At 43.1% G+C, this 19,848-nt stretch overlaps 1 protein-coding gene across 1 annotated transcript in view; it reads right to left on the reverse strand.

Moving 5' to 3' along the window:
* The window catches only part of GLG1 (golgi glycoprotein 1), a 96,254-nt gene that overhangs the window by 30,938 nt on the left and 45,468 nt on the right, over window positions 1-19,848 (reverse strand). Inside the window, exons 2-6 of the mRNA XM_061468924.1 lie at window positions 18,095-18,127; window positions 15,194-15,280; window positions 10,528-10,743; window positions 3,044-3,247; window positions 1,766-1,837 (exon numbers count right to left, since the gene is read on the reverse strand). Coding sequence (XP_061324908.1) covers window positions 1,766-1,837; window positions 3,044-3,247; window positions 10,528-10,743; window positions 15,194-15,280; window positions 18,095-18,127 — 612 coding nt within the window. The remainder of the gene's footprint in view (window positions 1-1,765; window positions 1,838-3,043; window positions 3,248-10,527; window positions 10,744-15,193; window positions 15,281-18,094; window positions 18,128-19,848) is intronic.

Raw genomic sequence — 19,848 nt, forward strand, 5'->3', positions numbered from 1 at the left:
AATGTGCCCAACAGATGACAGTAGATAAATCAGCCTGACCATGGGAATTTCTAGGAATTTTCCACAAATAGCAAGGCTCACAAGGATGCACTGTGGCAAACCCAAACCCAGCAACGGCAAGAACAACCCTTTAAATTTCATCCCAAAAGGGGCGTGCTACACTTAGTAGCTTTTGGTTTAAATTACACAAAAATTAAATCTGAGGGTGGCAGACAATTCAGAATACCTCAAGCAAATTTGTCCCTTCAAGGCCTATTTGAAAGGAAGGAAAATTGTGTCTGTGTAGGGTGGGGAGGGCAGGGAGCAATTACAGCACAAGGATCAGAGAAGCACTACAGAGTCCTCTGCAATTCCTTACATCAAGTTTTATGACCTTTCTCCCCCTTCTTCCCATACCTACTCCAGGACCTGGAAAGCCCTACCCCAAGATATTCCCATCTCCTCCTTCATGCTCTCATTTCTGTGCCATGACTGAGCTCTTAGGACTAGAGAGACTTAAAAGCTCCTGACAGAGGGAGATACAGGCTCACAGATACCTCATCCCGGGGGGGGGGGGGGAGATTGTATACACCAGGGATTACACAAAAACCAAGCCACCCACCAGGCAGCTATAGTTGGCTATGTGTGTCTGCAGCAGCCAACACCATCCAAGGAGGGACTTTTTACTGGGTAACAGCTTCTGCAAAACTCGTGACCCTGCATATGGTCCAACCTTGGCAGCTATGAGAGTGAGAACCAGATTTTGTGTTTCTCCTGCTCTGCAAACTCCACCTCTGCCACAGCTTCCTCTCAACGTCGTTCATTCCTATCTTAGATGGTCATAGAAAAGAACCCTCAAAAGCCATGTACAACCATAACCAGGTTAAGCAAAAAGCACAGTCCATTTCTGTAATATGCTTGCATAAAATGAGGCTTTGTTTCAAGTTCTCAGGGATTACTCTCAGTTTTGAATTTGTTAATTGGAACCAAGCTTTCACATAGCTGAAGCGTTTAAAGAAAAAGAAATCAATCTGAGGCCTCCAGGACTCCACATTAGGCTCCTTCAGCAGAGCTTTTCTGAGGACAGCTTTACAGATATCCATATCGATATCCTTTCAGACAGATGATATAATTTCACATAATCCCAAACACCAAGATGCTGGTTCTGAAATCACTGACAGCATTGCTGCCTTCCTAGAACACCTGCACCAATACAAACTCTTTCTGGGACTGGCTTTCCAGAGCAACTTTTTTTTATTGTCAAAAACCGCATCTTCAGGGAAAACACCAGTAACTGAATTGTGCATCTTTCCTACAGAATTTGCTGCTTCATAGTTACTCACAGCCTGGGCCGGGGGGGGGAATAGGGAAAGAAAAAAGTGAACCTCACATAGCTTCCTGTGCTGAGGAACTTGGGCATTTTGTTTCTAATCTGTATGTTATGACAGTATTCATCCAAGGCTTACCCCAGCATGATGTGACTTCTACTTTAAACACAATTACAGTGCTACTACTTGAGCTCCACATCTACCTTTGCAAATCACCGACCCAAAAGCTTTATTTAAATCCTTAACTTTAAAGGCTGTAACTTCAGTACAGTTAATTCAAGCCAGCAGCACATAGCTGAAAACATAAACACATCAAAGTCAAAGCATCTGTTAAAGCAGTCATCCAACCGTACAGATGATGGATTTTCCTCAATCCTAGAAAAGAATAATGTAGCACGGACTGATGAATGGTTCGAAGATTTCTGTATTAGGGTTGTCTCACCAAGACAGATACCTACCTTTTCACTCATTGATTCTTCAAACTTGTGATTAAAGAGGCACTTGTAGACTCTACCTTCCCCAGCCTGAGTCTGTGAAACAAAACAGTAACATTTACCATTAAAGAGGTGATTTGTAATGTGTAACAAGCAGGTTAAACTACACCCAAGAGATTTTTTTAAAACTAAAAATATGTTAAAGTTAACATTTCAAAAGGCAGTGATTGCTTCTATACTGTTTTTTTTTAATTTTACTGTATTAAAAAAAATAAAATTGGGTTATATTCATCTCCTTTTTAGTAAGAAGATGCTCAGCTGATATGAGCTAATTCATACTGAACAATGCAGCTTTCCAGCTCCAGGCATAAGGAATGCTGCAAGCAGTGAGACCAGGCTTAATCTTTTGCAACAGCTTATTGCTGCAGAATGGAGCGGTCACTTTTGCTGCTTCCTCCTCCCTCTTCAAGTCCTTCCACTCCCTGTCATCCCAGCTCTGATGTCCATTAAACCATTTACGCCAATTCAGTTCACTTACCCACTGGAAATAACAATTATTTGTTGGGTGAGTGAATTTAGTACCATAATGTCCTGGGTTCAGCAGTAGCAGTCATTTTTTCTCCTTCTTGGTAGCTGGTGCAGTGCAGTGTTTTGACTTTCAGCTCGGGAACAGAGCTGATAACAAGGATGTTTTGGTTTGGCCAAGGACTTTGTGAGCCTCATGCTCTGCCAAGGAGGAGGGGAAGCCGGGAGGAAGCAGAGACAGGACACCTGACCCAAACTGACCAAAGAGGTATTCCATACCACAGCACGTCATGCCCAGGATGTAACTGGGAGTTAGCCGGAAGGGCTGGGAGTCTGCAGGGTAGGAGGAGGTATCGGTCGGTGCTTGGTCAGGCTGAGGGGGGCAAGTTATCGGTCGGCTGGTGCTGAGGTGTTGTATTCTCTTCCCTTGTTATTTCCTTTATCATTATCATCATTGGTGGTAGCAGTAGTGATCTGTGTTATACCTTAGTTACTAAACTGTTCTTATCTCAACCCGTGGGAGTTGCATTCTTTTGATTCTCCTCTCCGTCCCTCCGAGAGCAGGGGGAGGGCAAGAAAGGGGGTGGGGAGTGAGCGAACGAATTACCTGACTGGGTTTAAACCACGATATTGTGAAGTGACAGCTACAGGGTGTCTGCTTTCAGTATTACACCTTGCTCAGGCTCCACTCTATCATTCCTTTCCTCCTTCCAGTGGAGTTTTGTGGTTTTTTTTAATGTATTACTACAGAAGGAAATGTAAAAGGAAATTACTCACATTTTCACAAAATCGCTCTCTATCATCTCGACACGCGAAGTAAAGATGTCGGTCCAAATGGAAGTCATCCGAAGAGAGTTCAGCTACACGAAGAATTGCCTTCTTACACTGATCCGACACCTGAATTCGAGGATCAGTCTCCTCTGCCTCTTTCACTAGGCCTTTTTCCAGGCATGCCACCACCTCTCCTTGTGAGTGGGCATCCTATATGAGCAGAACAAGACAGTATCTGTTATCAAGCACATATACAGTCCAGTGGGCTGTGATGATGGATAAACACTACATAAATTAAGCAACAGTCTGTCTACACAGAGGCTTCTAGAAGTTCAGCCTAAACTGCATTTGCATTCAGAGGAGGCAACAGTTAATATCTGTACTATCTACTCATTTTATACATCATCCTACTGATGGTCACATGAAATCCCCCCTCCAGTGCTCTGGATTTGTTTTAATGTGATTATCACTGCTTAGCCATGCTTCTCAGAGCAGTTTACCAAAACAGTCAGGCTATCCTGAACATGACAGAGCTCTCTGCACCATGGCAACAGTATCACATTAGGAACATATGTGGGGGAGACAAAAATCATAGCTCCTCTATGCTGAGAAAAGCCTTCAGTTTGGGTGGTGATAACAGAGTGATGCTAACAAGGTCACAAATGAGCATTGACCAGTGTACGTTTCTCAGGGCTAATTCTTCTATTAAGAAGATTAAAAAAATCACAATATCATAGTATGCTAGAGATTGGAAGGGACCTCAAAAGATCATCTAGTCCAATCCCCCTGCTGGAGCAGGAACACCTAGATAAGGTTACACAGGAATGTGTCCAGGCGGGTTTTGAATGTCTCCAGGGAAGGAGATCCACAACCTCCCTGGGCAGCCTGTTCCAGTGTTCTGTCACCCTCACTGAGAAGAAGTTTCTTCTCAAGTTTAAGTGGAACCTCTTGTGTTCCAGTTTGTACCCATTACCCCTTGTCCTATCATTGTTTGCCACTGAGTAGAGCCTGGCTCCATCCTCGTGACACTCCCCCTTTATATATTTATATACACTAATAAGGTCACCCCTCAGTCTCCTCTACTCTAAACTATAGAGACCCAGCTCCATCAGTCTTTCCTCATAAGGGAGATGCTCCACTCCCTTAATCATCTTCGGTGTCCTGCGCTGGACTCTCTCCAGCAGGTCCCTGTCCTTCTTGAACTGAGGGGCTCAGAACTGGACACAATATTCCAGATGGGGTCTCACCAGGGCAGAGTAGAGGGGAAGGAGGACCTCTCTCGACCTACTAACCACTGCCCTTCTAATACACCCCAGGATGCCATTGGCCTTCTTGGCCACAAGGGCACAGTGTTGGCTCAGGGTCATCCTGTCGTCCACTAGGACCCCCAGGTCCCTCTCCCCTACACTGCTCTCTAACAGGTCGTTCCCCAGCCTATACTGGAACCTGGGGTTGTTCCTGCCCAGATACAGGACTCTACACTTTCCCTTGTTATATTTCATCACGTTATTCCCTGCCCAACTATCCAGCCTGTCCAGGTCTTGCTGGATGGCAGCACAGCTTTCTGGTGTGTCAGCCACTCCTCCCAGCTTAGTGTCATCAGCAAACTTGCTGATAGTACTCAATTCCCTCATCTAAATCACTGATGAATATATTAAATAATACCGGTCCCAGTACTGCCCTTGAGGCACTCCAGTAGATACAGGCCTCCAACTAGACTGGGCCCCATAGACTACAACTCTCTGGCTTCTCTCCTTCAGCCAGTTCACAGTCCACCTCACTACCTGATCATCCAGACCACACTTCCTCAGTTTAGCTGTGAGGATGCTGTGGGAGACTGTGTCAAATGCTTTGCTGAAGTCAAGGTAGACCACATCCACCGCTCTGCCATCATCCATCCACCGTGTTATTTCCTCATAAAAGGCTATGAAATTGGTCAAGCATGATTTCCCCTTGGTGAAGCCATGTTGACTGCCCCTCATAACCCTCTTATCCTTGATATGCCTTAAGATGGCACCAAGGATAAGGTGTTTCACCAAAATCAAAGCATTCAAGAGTAAATGAAGACTCAGAGAAGGTGGTTCTGGTACACCACATTCACTGTCCTGCAAGCCTGAAGACAAGTCTGGACTACAAGCAGTGACTGCCAACACACACAGAAAGCCTGTGCTTTGTATAGAAGCCCAGAAAAGATAGGGCAAAGCTGATCAAAGTTCTGCTTAGCTTCCTACATCCTTTTTACACGTTTAGAAAGGGAACCATACCCCCTCTGTACCTCTCTAGAAGGTCTAATTCCTCTAATAAACAAGAACACTTCTGGAACAGATTTCTCAAGGCGTTCAAAAGTTCTTCCTGTGAAAACAACCTTAATTTATGCTGCTTTGCTGTGAGAGGTTGTTGCTGCTAAAATTATATCAGACTACCTGGAGGCATACACGAGGCATGCTTATTTGCATCACCTGATTCCCTTAACCTGGCATTCACAGTAGTAACATAGATCACTCTGCCAAGTAGATTCATCCATTGCTGTTGCAGTCTCCATAAAACATGACTGTGACTATTCAAAGCCACTCAACTCTTCGGAATCTTTCTGTTCCAACATGTCTCCTCAGGCAGGCAGCTTTTGATTCCTGTTTCAACTCTGCTATACTTGGACCACAAGAAGAATTGGATGATTACAGCACTGAAAACACAACCCAAAAGTATAATTGGTTTAAAAGGGCTAAAAGTAGTTTTCCCCCTTAAAAAAGGGGAGAAACAAATCACAAACCCACACACCCCAAAGCTCCTTATTTTTGTTCGTCTTTGAGTGGGAATTGGCCAACTCCTCATGCTAGCCAGACATCAGCATCTTTGAAGAAATATGATTATGTGTCAAGTCCATTTAGGATTCAAACCAAAGGGAATCAGGGGTTTGCAGTACGATCGCCACACTACTTAAAACTGCCATTTATCCATAACCATGCCAAACACAAATGCTGCTCTGCAAATCCTTGTGGTCTGTCACAGGCAGTAGTTACAGCTGAGAAGCTGGCAAGTGTAGGTGATTGAAAACAACCCTTTTTAAGCTACTCTGGCAGGCTTTTGCTGCAGCCTAATGAAGTTGCAGCTGGGAGGCAGGGCAGACCATGACATACCCTCACTCACCAGCAGCCTCTCCTTGCACACCAGCAAGAAAGGCACAAGGTAGGCTTTTCTGCTAGGAAAGCCAGAAGTTTCCTGGTTTCTTACAGCGTGGGTCTCAAATCCTGGTCAGTCATACTACATATTAAAGGAAACTTACTTCTAAGCATGTAATCAAAGCAGATTTCCATATGCTGGATGCTGAATGTTTACGACTGCATTTCAGGGACCCACCATGAAATGACCAGTTTATTGCTTTACTCTGCAAATACAGTTTTTACATCTGGGTAGGTCATCCTGCAGCACTGGCTACTCTGCTGCCCTGTGTTATCACAATTTTCAAACACATCAGACTTAACAGAAATAGAAACACCCACACATCAACATTGCTGGCTCCTGTCCTGCCCTTTCCTCCCACCTTCAAGCAGTGACACATTTTCTTGCCACGCCATTAGTGTTCCTGTGCTCACCTGATACTGTTTAAGAAATCTACTGACTGAATCTGGGTTTGTTTTCAGACAGACAGGTCCCTGAATGCTAGTGATAACTAGCTAAGCTATCTTAAGGAGGTCCTAGCTTTTCATTTCTTCACAAGTGCATGAAGGCAGCTATGCTACTGGCCAAATACATTCTAGATGGGACTTTACAAATGGTGGTTTAGAGAAATTATCTTTTCAGGCTTTAATTATAGGCTAACACCAACTGCATTTAAGAATGTACAATCATAGAATCTCAGACTGGTTTGGGTTGGAAGGGATCTTAAAACTCGCCCAGTTCCAACCCCCAGCCACAGGCAGAGACACCTTCCACTAGACCAGGTTGCTTCAAGCCCTGTCCAACCAGGCCTTGAACACTGCCAGGGATGGGGCAGCCACAGCTTCTCTGGGTGACCTGTGCCAGCGCCTCAGCACCCTCACAGAGAAGGACTTCTTCCTAAGGTCTCATCTCAATCTCCCCCCTTGTCAATTTAAAGCCATGCCCCTTGTCCAGGACCTGAGGGCACTTGTCAAAAGCCCCTCTTCAGTTTCTTGTAGCTGCTTTAGGCAATGGAAGCTGCTCCAAGGTCTCCCCGCAGCCTGCTCTTCCCCAGGCTGAACAAGCCCAGCTCTCTCAGTTCGTCCCCAGGCAGAGCTGCTCCAGCCCTCACAGCATCTCCATGGCCTCCTCTGGACTTGCTCCAGCAGCTCCATGTCCCTCTTGCATTGCTGCCCCAAAGCTGGACATAGGACTGGGGGGGGGGGGGGGGGGGGGGTGTCTCCTCAGAGAGGAGCAGAGAGGGAGACTCCCCTCCCTCAACCTCCACCCCACAAATCTGTCAGGGTTCCATTTGGCACTCTACCTGGCTAACCTGGACACCAGAGTTGTGGGTACGGCTCTCAGACTAGTAAATTTCCAGTAGTTCAGCTCACAAGACATTGCTGTAAGACTGCACTAAGGAAACAGGCTGAGCTGAATGTTAACATTTCTTCCCATTTAGACTCATTTCCCCCTGTGTCTAGTAATTCCATGAAACTAGGGAAAGAGTGAGAGCAACTGTACTCAAAGCACTTCAGTGTGGAAATTAAAGCAAGAAAACAATGGTCTCCTAATGTGTCTTTTTTTTTTAGGAATCTGAAAAATACTATTATCTCATAAAGTAGAATAGCAGATGTTCAATTGCCTTCATTATGGCAAATAATCTACTCCAGTTTGGACATCATGGCTAAACCTAGTACCCAGGTAACTACACACTATTTGCCAGTTTGATACCATCCTGAACGTTGCTGGGACCAGGAAAGCAGCTGATTCTGATACGCAGCCTGAGAAAAAAAGCTCCATCAAAATTACCAATTTCAAATTAGATCCCTTTGCATGAAGGCAAAGCAAGCTTTAAATACCAGGACACCAAATTTGCTATAAAGCACAAGTGCCAACCAGAGAGGTGACTGAAACTGCTATTAAACAGTTCTCCACTAACTTGAAACCCACAGCAACTCCACAACACAGGCATGTTACAAAACTTAATGCTTTCAAATGACACATCTGCAGCCTTTCTTCTATATGCAGCAAAATTGGGTCTACAGCCAGATCAAGACTTCTAAGCTGAATTTTATTGCTTTTAGAGAGCAGAAAGCTTTAGAGAGCAGAAAGCCAACAAGAAAAGAAAGCACAGAAAACACCACACCATAAGCACCAAATCCAGCAGGAACAGAACTTATTAGGAAGTAGAAAGCAAGCTAAAACAAAAAAGAGAGTACAGAAAAGGAAAACTGTTAGCTAGAAGAAGGGCTTCAAGAGGCAGTGTAATTCCAGAATACCTACTGAAGTGCTTTTATATTGAAAAATGCCAGTTTATCCCAGTCACTGTGATGAAGCTATCATACTGCAATCTACTAGCCACCTGGTGTGGCTGGAGTTAGTGGTCTAGCAGTGCTTATTTCCACCAAAAAAAGGCAAGAGATTAATTTCTTCCCCCATCTTCCTCCTCAAGTGCCCAGGTCCTAGTTATTAAATTCACAGTTACATTCAGTTACACAAAAGGGTAATGACTGCTTCTCTACAGGCAAATCTCAGAAGCTATAGCATGGAAATAAAACCTGAACCACCATCTGATGGGAGTAAATTAGGTTTCTCCAAAGCAGAAAAGAGAGAGAACAGAACACCAACAAAAGAAATACTTGCATAGCCATTTATAGCTGTTTCCATAGCAGTATAAAATACTTCAATTGCTCCAAGTGCCACGGATGACAGCATAACAAAAGACATCATACGACAGGCTGCAACACTTTCATGCACCAAGGCAATACATTCTGGGTTGGGCATGAAGAAAGTGAGGAATATGCATACACTGCATTAAACCCCATAAAAGCTTGGTTAGTGGCTTGCTTCGCTATCCCACAGAAACCCAGTGACCCAAAGGTTGCATTCGTTTCCTCCCCCAGACACCCTGTGCCTGTGGCCACCTCTGCCATCCTCACCCTTCAGTCACCTTAACTTCTGCAGCCAATCCAGTGAGTTACACACAATGAGGCACACCAGCCTGCTAGCGCTGGTTTCACCTCTGCTATGGGAGATTTGGATTATGCTCACAAAATCTACTCCAGTGTACCCTTCAGTAAGTATTTAAATTTACTTAATTTGGTCATGCGCCAGAGGTAATATGCAGACCCGACACTCAGAAGTCCCATATGACACTTTTGATTCTGTACCGACTGTTAAAAGCCAGTTATCATTTCATGAGGTCCTTCAGCCCAGTATTAAAAGAGATACTTTATGGAGAAAGCAAATTACTCAGCTATTACTACTCTGAACTTGTAGTGCCTGCAAGTCCCTCCCACTCCTAAGATTGCTTTTGTTCCTGAAAAGAAGTCCTTATTCTTGTGCTTTCTGTTGGTCAACTAAGTCTTCTAGAGTACACTGTTACTTCAATTAACACACTAGGGATGTAAAGCTGCTTCCAGCAGCAAACGTCTCAACCGAGTAAAATTCTTTTTAACAAAAAAAAAATGTATTTTTGTTAAACATTTCACTAATGCCTGATTTAAGAGACTAGTTCTTAAAAGCCTAAGAGCTATAATTTAAAAAGCCCTGTTAAAAAGTTGATAGGTTGATTTTAAATTTAGCCCTAAACCTAAAAACTTACTGCAGAAGCAGCCACTCATTCCTGCAGCACTGCATAACTGCTGCCTGCATCAGCTAAACTGAACTAGGCAGGGAAAGAGAGTGCCTTGAAAATTACCACCACATTTAGTCACCAAAATGTTTGGGTTTTTTTTGCATCAACCTCTGCTTAAGTCTCATACGGCAAAAGAACACTGATTTAGTAAAACCAGTGCAGTGTTAGTAAGTCTGCACTACTAAAACGTGACAGTAGGTACTACATGCCCTTCAGCAATTTTCATGTGGGCAGGGAAAAGGGCAAGCAAATAAATGAAAGCTTTTGACCAAGCGTATTGACTACAGCCTGCGAAAGTAGAAAGGATTACAGCACAGGCCACACCACCTTGATAACCCTCCTGAGTCAGACCCAACCAGACTGTGAAATAAGCCTAGCAATATATCTATAAGCCTGCTTATACCTATTGTTTGGATCCATGATATCAAGACACGCCTGACAGTGTGAGCAAAGAGACAACCACCTACCAGATCACCTGTATTGCAGTAAGGAAAGACAAATCAAAGTCATCTCTGAATAGCAGTCCCTCAGAGAGGAACAAATGCAGAGTTATTAAAAACGAACTATGCAGAATCTGGCCACCACTCTTTTCAGACAGATGAGATATGCCTTCTATCATCTCAGCTCCAAGTAAGACAGTAACACTACTGCAGAGTCCCTTAAGTGAATGACTTTTACAAGCCTACTGACAATCTACATGTTCTCTGGATACCTTTTCTCCCGGTCGAATGCTGCCACATTTCAGGAGATTGATGTCAGCCTTGCAGTCATCCATAAAGCCACAGATCAACCGATAATCACTGAAGATAATGGCTGTCATTTTGGTGATGTACTGATGGCACTGATACTCAGTGATGTTGCCTCTGTGATCCACCAAACAGGACACCAAGAAGCCTTTGCCAACAGGCTCATCTGCACACTCCTTGATCTGTTATTAAAAAGAAAAGAATAAAAATACAACAGCTGCAGCTCCTGAATATAACCTCTTATAACAAAAAAAACAAAACCAAAAACAACAAACAAACATTCTCAAAGAAACTTCCATCTGTAGCTTCAAAATCAGATGGCAAAGAAACCCTCGAGGCTTTAGTTTGGTTTTCACTAAGTTCAGAAATGTGAAATACCTCGTGGGTGCCAGTGTCTGAGAAAGCAAACACAGCACCCTTGAGGATTATAAACCCTACTGCTCAATAATCATCTTTCATAATAATCACTTGGAGCCCCTGCAATCAAGTGGACTTGTAGGAAAAATGCCAGTTTGACAAACCTTTATTTAGAAAGCTGAGCATATTACAACATCACTAAATCATACTTGGACCCCCGTTAGCCACCTGACCTTGCAGAGTACATTTTGGCTAGAAGTGAGACTGATTCAAAAGTCAACACAATTAATTATTGAACTGTTTATAACTTGCTGAAAGCTGAAAATTACTATAAAGGAAAATCCACATCAAATTCATTTTTATTATGCTCTTGTAGGAACTGACTGCTGGTACTAAACCATTTTAGCCTAAAACAAGAGTAAAAATCACAGCAAATACAAGATGAAAGCTGTGTGGGGATTTGAAAAGCAGCACACATGAACATACAGGTCCCACTATAAATCGCAGCCTGCCCTGCGCAGACAGTAAGGCCAAAACCATCACCTTTAGAAGTAAAAGATGCAGGCAGTTTTGACGGTCTTTCCAAGGAAGCAGGAAACATGGTTAGTTACCAGTTAGGGATGCTCTTGTGAGAGGAATCTTGCAGGAGGAGCAGTGCAATCCCTTCCTCCATGGAGTACTGAGACTACACACACTCTTTTTAACCCTGGGAAGCCAGTGTCAAATTATTTGCCCAGTTCTGGTGTGCCCTGCTCAGGAGCATGCTGAAAGCTGCAGCTGTAATGATGCAGAAAGCACACCTAGCAGCCAGACACTAAAGTTCAGTGGTGACAGTTTTTCCAGCTATAGATACATGGATCGACTTGATTACATCACAGGCTTGTTCCTGTACAAATACTGAAGGGCTCATCTGTCTAAAGGGAGATCCATAGCAATCAATAATCCAGAAGGGTTCAGGTACCGAGCAAGGGAAGTGCTAAGAGAACAAGTAGTGAACCATTTTATCAGTTCTCTAATGCCAAGTTGGAATCTTTATACTGGAAAGCTTTATAAACTAGAGAGCCATCTCTAGAAAAATCTATTTTAATTCAAACAAAAATTAACTCAGAGCATCCTGTGGCAGATTCATTCAGGCCTGACTAGATGAATTAAACAAATCTCTCTGTCCCAGATTATCATATAATCACAGACTGGTTTGGGTTAGAAGGAACCTTTAAAGCTCATCTAGTTCCAGCCCCCTGCCATAGGCAGGGACACCTACCCCCAGACCAGGTTGCTCCAACCTCTGCCCGGCCTGGCCTTTATGAGGCCATTACTTTCTACATAACAAATAAAACACCCAGCATTTTAAACAACATTATTTGAAACCCCTGCAGGCTGGCAGAACCTTTTGTATTTAACCTATATAACTACTAGAAAACACATTTCCTACAGTCAACGTAGTTGTTCTAGATAAGGCATAAAACACATTCTGAAGTGGAAACACATGTGAGTTATTGCAGGGTGAAAGGGAAACAGTTGAGCAAGCTCTCTCCAAGAAAGCTGCATCTCAGGTTTGGCCCTACTTCAGCTCAGGCATCATGAGCCAAACCAGCACAACAGCAACATGCTGTTTTTGGAAGAGCCTGGCTTTGGAAACAGCCTCAGAGCTCCATGCCCTGAGCCAGTGAACTGTGTAAAAAACCCAAGTGATCACATTATTGCCTGGCCACTTCTGACGCAACCACCATTATTTGGTAGCCAACTATAATTCTAGATTAAAACTACTGCCAGAACTTACAAAAATCACCAGAGTTGAATAAAAAAAGTTGAAATTTATATCTGTATTTTGCTGATCAAATTAAAGGTGCACTTTTCAGAACACACCCAGTTGGGGCAGTCACCAATTCCCAAGTGACTTTTACTAGAAATTACTCTTCTAGTTCTGTTTTGTTCTTAATACAAAGCAGTACTTAAAAATAAGAGCTTAGTCAGCCTCCAAGAAAACACCTACCTGTTAGTGGGAATTAAAGAATAACATTAATAGGCTAATACTGTATGTTAGCAGTATATGCCCAGTATGTATCTTAGAGAGTATTGTAGAAATACCTTTAAAAAACTCACGGGATGGTTTATGCATCTGCCTCAGTACAAACATTAGAAGAGCAAACACATGAGATTATTGTTCCTTACCCAACTTTTTTAACTAAAAGCCACTCACCAAATGGCAAAGTATCAGCAGTTCATGTCATCATTCAGCGTAATTTTAAGAGAAACACTGACAGTCAATGTACAGCTAAAATTCTATATACTTCTCCCACTTTTTAGACATCACTTCCCAGATTTAGAGGGCATCGTTTACAGCAGTGCCAGACTGTCACTGTGTAAGGGTGGTAATTAAACAGACTGTTAAAAGAGCATTTTCAAGAATGCTCAAAATTCTGCAGCATTCCATATGACAAAAAACAGAGAGATACAATCTTTCCTATGACTGCAGGAAAGTGGGATTCAACAGATTTGACAGTGTTTGTGTTTGGGAGCTACCAAACTCCAAACACAATATAACCCTTTGATACAAGCTGTTTTCCTGCCACTGTTTATAATCTTCTAGCCTTCTTGTGCTAACCATTTTCCTGATCTCTTCTTATACTAAAGGATGGTTTCCCACTAGTGATATTCTCACAGCAGCTGAGTCAGTGCCAAGAAGAGGAAGCAGAATCCTAGCAGGCCATGAAGAAAAAGACTGTACAACTAATTCCCAAATTGTGGAGTCAGGCTGCTGTTGACACTCAATTTCTCAGATTCTTATGCATTCCTCTCAAATGAAAACTCTGTATCATTAAGATCACAGACTGGTTTGGGTTGGAAGGGACCTCAAAGCTCACTTAGTTCCAACCCCCTGCCACAGGCAGGGCACCTTCCACTAGACCAGGTTGCTCCAAGCCCTGTCCAAGATGACCCTGAACACTGCCAGGGATGGCACAGCCACAGCTTCTCCGGGCAGCCTGTGCCATGGTCTCACCACCCTCACAGGGAAGAACTTCGGCCTAAGAGTTCATCTCAATCTCCCCTTTGTCAGGTTAAAGCCATTCCCCCTTGTCCTGCATCTGAGGGCCCTTGTCAAAAGCTCCTCTCTAGGTTTCCTGTAGCTGCTTTAGGCACTGGAACTGCTCCAAGGTCTCTCTGAAGCCTTCTCTTTTCCAGGCTGAACAAGCCCATCTCTCTCAGCCTGTCTGCATAAAAGACCCATTGTAAAGAACAGGTAAGTAACCATGTAAGTGATTCCATCAAATCATGAATACTTGGGTAACTACTCACCTTAAACCTGCTCTGAGCACTGACACACTCCTCATACCTAAGTAAGCCTGCACCCATGAAAGCTGTACCTATGGAAAAATAAACTGCCAACGTGAACTGGGGCTGGAGAAACAATCTGCTTATTCATGCAACCAATTCTCTTTCAGGAAAACCTACTTTAAACACCACAATAGAGCCATCAACTATAGCAAACAGATTTTTTTTAAAAAGGCAAGTTTATGGGTAGGTGAAGTTATTCTGACAGATGTATAAGTCATGTTTTCAGACTAGAGTTTAATGACTGAGTTGAGTGAGCTGAAGCCCTGCTGGGGAGAGCTTCCTTCAAGTCTAGCTGAAAACTACTCCAACCAGAGGGAAAAGACCTCACCTTAGGTCCTCAGCATGGCTGAGCGCACAGCCTCGAGAGCTCTAGCATGAGCACAAGGAAATAAATGATTCATCAAGTAATCTCTGAAGCTGGAGTGCGGTGTGTTGATGCTTGAGATAGAGGACTAACTCCCAGCACAACCTAAAAAGAGGAAGCGCCTACCAGAGAGTCCTTAGAGTAATTAATCTTTGAGCCTCAAAGGTAAAAAAAAAAACAAACATCGATTGACTGTTTGACACCTACATGCTTATCCTTTCTGCTAGCAAGACATATTCCAGACCCAGTCTTAACGCTAAACTCAGCAGAACCCCTACTACACCAACACTGTTACATTTAATAAAGAGGGGACAAATTCAAACCACAACAGATTTCTGACAAAAGGTCAGGTAAGAGCTGACAGGTTGTTAGTCTACCATTCCCCAACCCCCTTTGCCTGGCACCATTAAGGTATGTGGCTTTTTTTCCACATACCTAAGGCTGCATTAGTTCACTTAGTAATTTGGGATATAAGACTAGAGCTTTCCCCAAACTTACAATGTTATTTGCACATTAATTTGCTACCACAAAGAAATGGAAAAAGCCTCAGCAGCCATGACCTTCTTCTGGCTTACCTCTGCAATAGTGGACTTGCAGACTTCCCTGGCCACAGATTCAAACTTCGGATCTGTAGTGAGGTTCAGCTTGTAGTTCCACAAGAGCTGTAGAGAGAGCATTTGTAGAAAGGGGGTTTAGGACCTTCCCATGACGAATGACAAATATTTTTGCTTCAGAAAAAAAGGAAACATCATTTATTCCCAATCTGTATTGTCATCCTTCAACAGGGCAACAATCACTGAAAAGTCTCCTTGACAACACCTCTGCCCCTTCGTCTCTGGAACCATTTTCTGATATTGAACAAATTCAGGCTGTCTGAAATCTCTCCACAAGGTCATGAGCTGACTCATTAAAAAGAAATATATCTAATAAAGACAATTCCATAAGTGAAAGCTCTAACTTCCTGCCTGCTGCATATTTAGCAATGTCTTTAGCTCATCACCCCTTTCTGCACCACGGCGTGTCTGCCTGAAGCAAACGATCTAACAAGAATAAAGCTTCAACATGACCAGATTTCATACTGGAAATCTAAAAAAAAAAAAAACAAAAAAACACCTAGCAAAAAAGGAAGGAGACAATGCAGCCAGTTCCTTCTGTGAGGAGTTGTGACCAGACAACATTTCAGATGCAGATATATTTCAAACCCATCTCTCTTTTGTTTAGAATAATGACACATTAGAAGTTAGACTATGAAACGCCTTGATAAGGGTGACTGCTCTTCTAGCAACCAGAGACTAGCTCACATAGAAGCCATGATGCACTGGGTAACTGTGCAAGAATCTATCTTGGACAAGTCACACCCTGCAGATATATACGCATCCCAGATGTCTTCCTGAGGCATCATAAAGTAAACATACAGAGTAAGGCAGCAACATCTCAGCAGATTAATAGATGAGATGTTGCCCAAGAGAAGTCTATTAGCTCATCTAGGTTTTTTTTTTTTCCTAGAAACTTCAGTTGCATTCATCATAGAAATCATAGAATGGTTAGGACTGGAAGAGACTTAAAGATAATTTTTTTATTAACACAAAGATTAAGTAGTTTTAAAAATCCATTTTGAATTCTCTGCCTTTGTGACAGAATCAAAATACTATCAAAAAGATACACAGTTAGGGCAAACAGTTATTTTGGGCTTTCAACTGTACATGACACTAAAAAAACACAAACCCATTCCTGTAAGCAAGAAAAGCATCATCATCTCCAAGAGGGCGTCAGCACGCACAGGGAACTAAAAATTGAGTTAGCACAACTGCACCTTCTTCGACACTTTGCATCATGGTTTTTGAGTTGCGAGCAGTTAAAAAAGGAGATGATGGGAAACTGAACTATTTTAGAAGGAGTAAGCTGTAAATATACAGGTTTAATAGATGAATAAACAAGGAACCTGTCCTCACAAAGAGTGCTGCAGACCTCTCCCTGCCAGGATCAGAAGGACAAGGATGAGGTCCAACAATGTAAGAATACACCTCTGTATCTGTAGTCCCAAACTTTGGAGAGTCTTAAACGAGATGCTCTACAATGGAACCTTCCCACAGGCAGAAGGAAGGCTCATCTTGCAGCTTAAAAATCCTGCTGTTCGCACTAGGCAGCATTTCCCCAGAAGATGATCAGCAGTTGTACTAGCAAAGACTGCAGAGAGGCAAAGAAAACACTTGGACATGAGACACATCCCTCTGTGGTCTAGCTTTTGATCACTCCCCTTCAATTTCTGTCTGGGAAAATGAGATTTTGCCCACACTTCCTATCTGTGAATGGCTTCTGTAATCCACAGCAGCCTGATGCCTGCCTTGTGGCAGAGATGCTGTCATTTGATCCAGCAGAAAAAGGTCCAACTTTGATTTCTAGAATTCTCAGTTTCTCCTACACTCAGATGTTCAGATGATTTCTGTTGGCACATTCAGATGTCAGGTAGATGGTTTTTAATTACTAGAGTTTTCTCTTTTTCAAGAAAAAGACAAACAGAAACGTGATGTGCCCTTCATCTGATCCAACCCTGCACAACACAATTACAGCTGTCAGTGAAGTCAGGCAGCACACTGCTAAAGGTTAATTTATAAACACAGCTAGCAATTACTAGTTGTACAGCATGGCCAGGTTTCATTTCTGGACTATATCTTCCAATTATAAACTAAACTTCAGCTTCTGCAGTAACCAAAATCAGGTCCATCACGGAGGCATGCACTTGTCTCGTGTCCAAGGCTAACCAAACAATTAAGGGGCTTCACATGGTGCATTCTAACAGAATGTGAATGAGAGAAGCCAAAAGAAACCTAATACTTAGCTCTGATGATTTTGGTGGGAGGGGGGGGTTGTAGAGTCTTGGTATTTGAAGAGTCAGCTCAACAGCCTGAAAACTGGCTAACAGTTTGCTCACTGTTAAACACAGTGCTGAGAGGAAATCTGTTCTAAAACCAGCCAAGTGGTTCAAACTGTGAATATTCCACTCCCCCCCCTCCCCCACAGCCATTTTCCAAGCAAGTCTAAGAATTTAGCAGCTGTGAAAGTAATACAGCATGCTTCAACAGCTGAAATGAAGAGTTTAAATTCAGCACGGCTCACATTTTTCCCAAAAGGAGCACATTATATTGCTCCCAGTAACTAATGGGAACCACCCCCAACTATAACAGAGGAAAGAAGTCTGCTACACTCCTCTGATACAGAAGTGCAGCATATAAAGCTCTTAATTATGTGCCACTCTGAATTCTACAGTAAGACCATAGTGGCTCTATACCCAGTTAAAGAAATCACCTTGTGTTCTTCTGTCACAGGACAGTACAGAAGCCCAAATGTGTTCTGATTAACATCTTTTAAAAACTACCAAACTGTGCAAAATACCTATGGTTGAGAAGGGATATAAAGGTACAAATGTCATAGCTAGAGTGTATATAATCAACTAAATAAACCAAAGCAAGACTTACGTGATTGCAGTCTGAAGAGATTTCATTATCTGACTGAAAAGAGAGGAAAAAAAAAGTCAGTTCACTGCTGCTGTCATGCATTTAACATACGTAAGAGTGTATACTTCTAGAAACTACCATACTATCAACCAGTCTGCACTGTAAGAAACAATTTCACATAAGCAACAGGAAATCTTAAAAGCTACATAAGAGGAGTGATGACATCCAAGTACCAAAAAGATCGCAATAACAGGTACTTCAGACACAACGCTGTCTTAGCTCTACAGAACATAAATGGCACAGAAGCAGCAGCGTTTATGTAGATGCTGCAAAACCATAATGAGCCCACTGCGTGTGGCCTAACTGTCCAAACTAAAACAAACAAACAAAAAAACACTTATGAGAAAGCAAAGATGTGGTAGCAGAGTTTTAAAGAAAAAGTTTTATGCATACAAGTGAAGGACAAAGGTAGGACTTGCTTCCCTCCCCCAGACTGAAATGTTCATATTCCCAATTTGAGAAGGAACATCTTTTCTTCCAGTTCAGAAGGGGCTGGTTCAAAGCAGCCCTGAGATTTATTTCTTCCACCAGGAGAAACATGTAACCTCTAATATTCGTATGTTGTCCAAAAATTTTCCTTACATTCTCCCAGGAAACTGCTTTGAAAGAACTCTGGCTGCAACCCACCCTGTCCTCCTTCCAGCCTGAGCAGCAATCAGAGCGGAGACCTCCTTGAAACCTTGGTTCATTGTGCAAATCCAGATCTCACCTCCAGAGCAAACCAGTGCAAAAGCAGGCCAAGATCACCTGGACAACATCTCCTGGCCGTCATACCACAGGAAAACCAGCTCTGACTCACAACGCCTCTGCTTCCACCACTGTTTAAGATGCCAGGCATGCTCCAAAAGCCATACTCAAAACCACTCAAAGCTTAGACATCATTGGCACTAACATGCTAGAGCTCAGATACCCAACGTAAGAGAACAAGCATTTCACCAGGGTTGGAAGCAAGCAGCCTTCATCCCAAACCAATTCTCAGTGCTTTTACCACTGCACGACATGTTTCACCAACACTTGCATCATTGCTGCTTTGGAGAGCTGTCGTGGTTTAAGCCCAGGCCGTAAATCATGTAGTCCCTCTCTCACTCCCCCCCTTTTCTTCCCCTCGCTCCCGGAAGGATGGGAAGGAGAACTGAAAGAATGCAACTCCCACAGGTTGAGATAAGAACAGTTTAGTAACTAAGGTATAACACACATCACTACTGCTACCACCAATAATAATAAAGGTAATAACAAGGGAAGAGAATACAACACCTCACCACCCACTGACCGAGCACTGACCGATACCTAGTCCAACCCTGCAGTGAACTAGCCCTTCCAGGTCACTCTCAGTTACATCCTGGGCATGATGTGCTGTGGTATGGAATACCTCTTTGGCTAGTTTGGGTCAGGTGTCCTGTCTCTGCTTCCTCCCGGCTTCCCCTCCTCCCTGGAGAGCATGAGGCTCGCAAAGTCCTTGGTCAGAGTAAACATCTGAGCAGTAACTAAAAACACTGGTGTTATCAGCTCTGTTCCCAGGCCAAAAGTCAAAAACACAGCACTGCACCAGCTACTAAGAAAGAGAAAAAATGACTGCTACTGCTGAACCCAGAACAAGAGCACAAGCACGAGTTTATGGGGAAAAAAAAAAAGAGAGCACGGGAAATGTTTCCAAGTCCTTAATTACAGCCATTGTTAACTGCAGCACTTTCATTTCGTGTAGCAGGGAGTGGCAG

Source organism: Pezoporus flaviventris, unplaced genomic scaffold, assembly GCF_033815535.1.
Source record: "Pezoporus flaviventris isolate CSIRO_AGI_PZ_B2104156 unplaced genomic scaffold, CSIRO_AGI_Pfla_v1 ptg000054l, whole genome shotgun sequence".
NCBI classification, from domain to species: domain Eukaryota; kingdom Metazoa; phylum Chordata; class Aves; order Psittaciformes; family Psittacidae; genus Pezoporus; species Pezoporus flaviventris.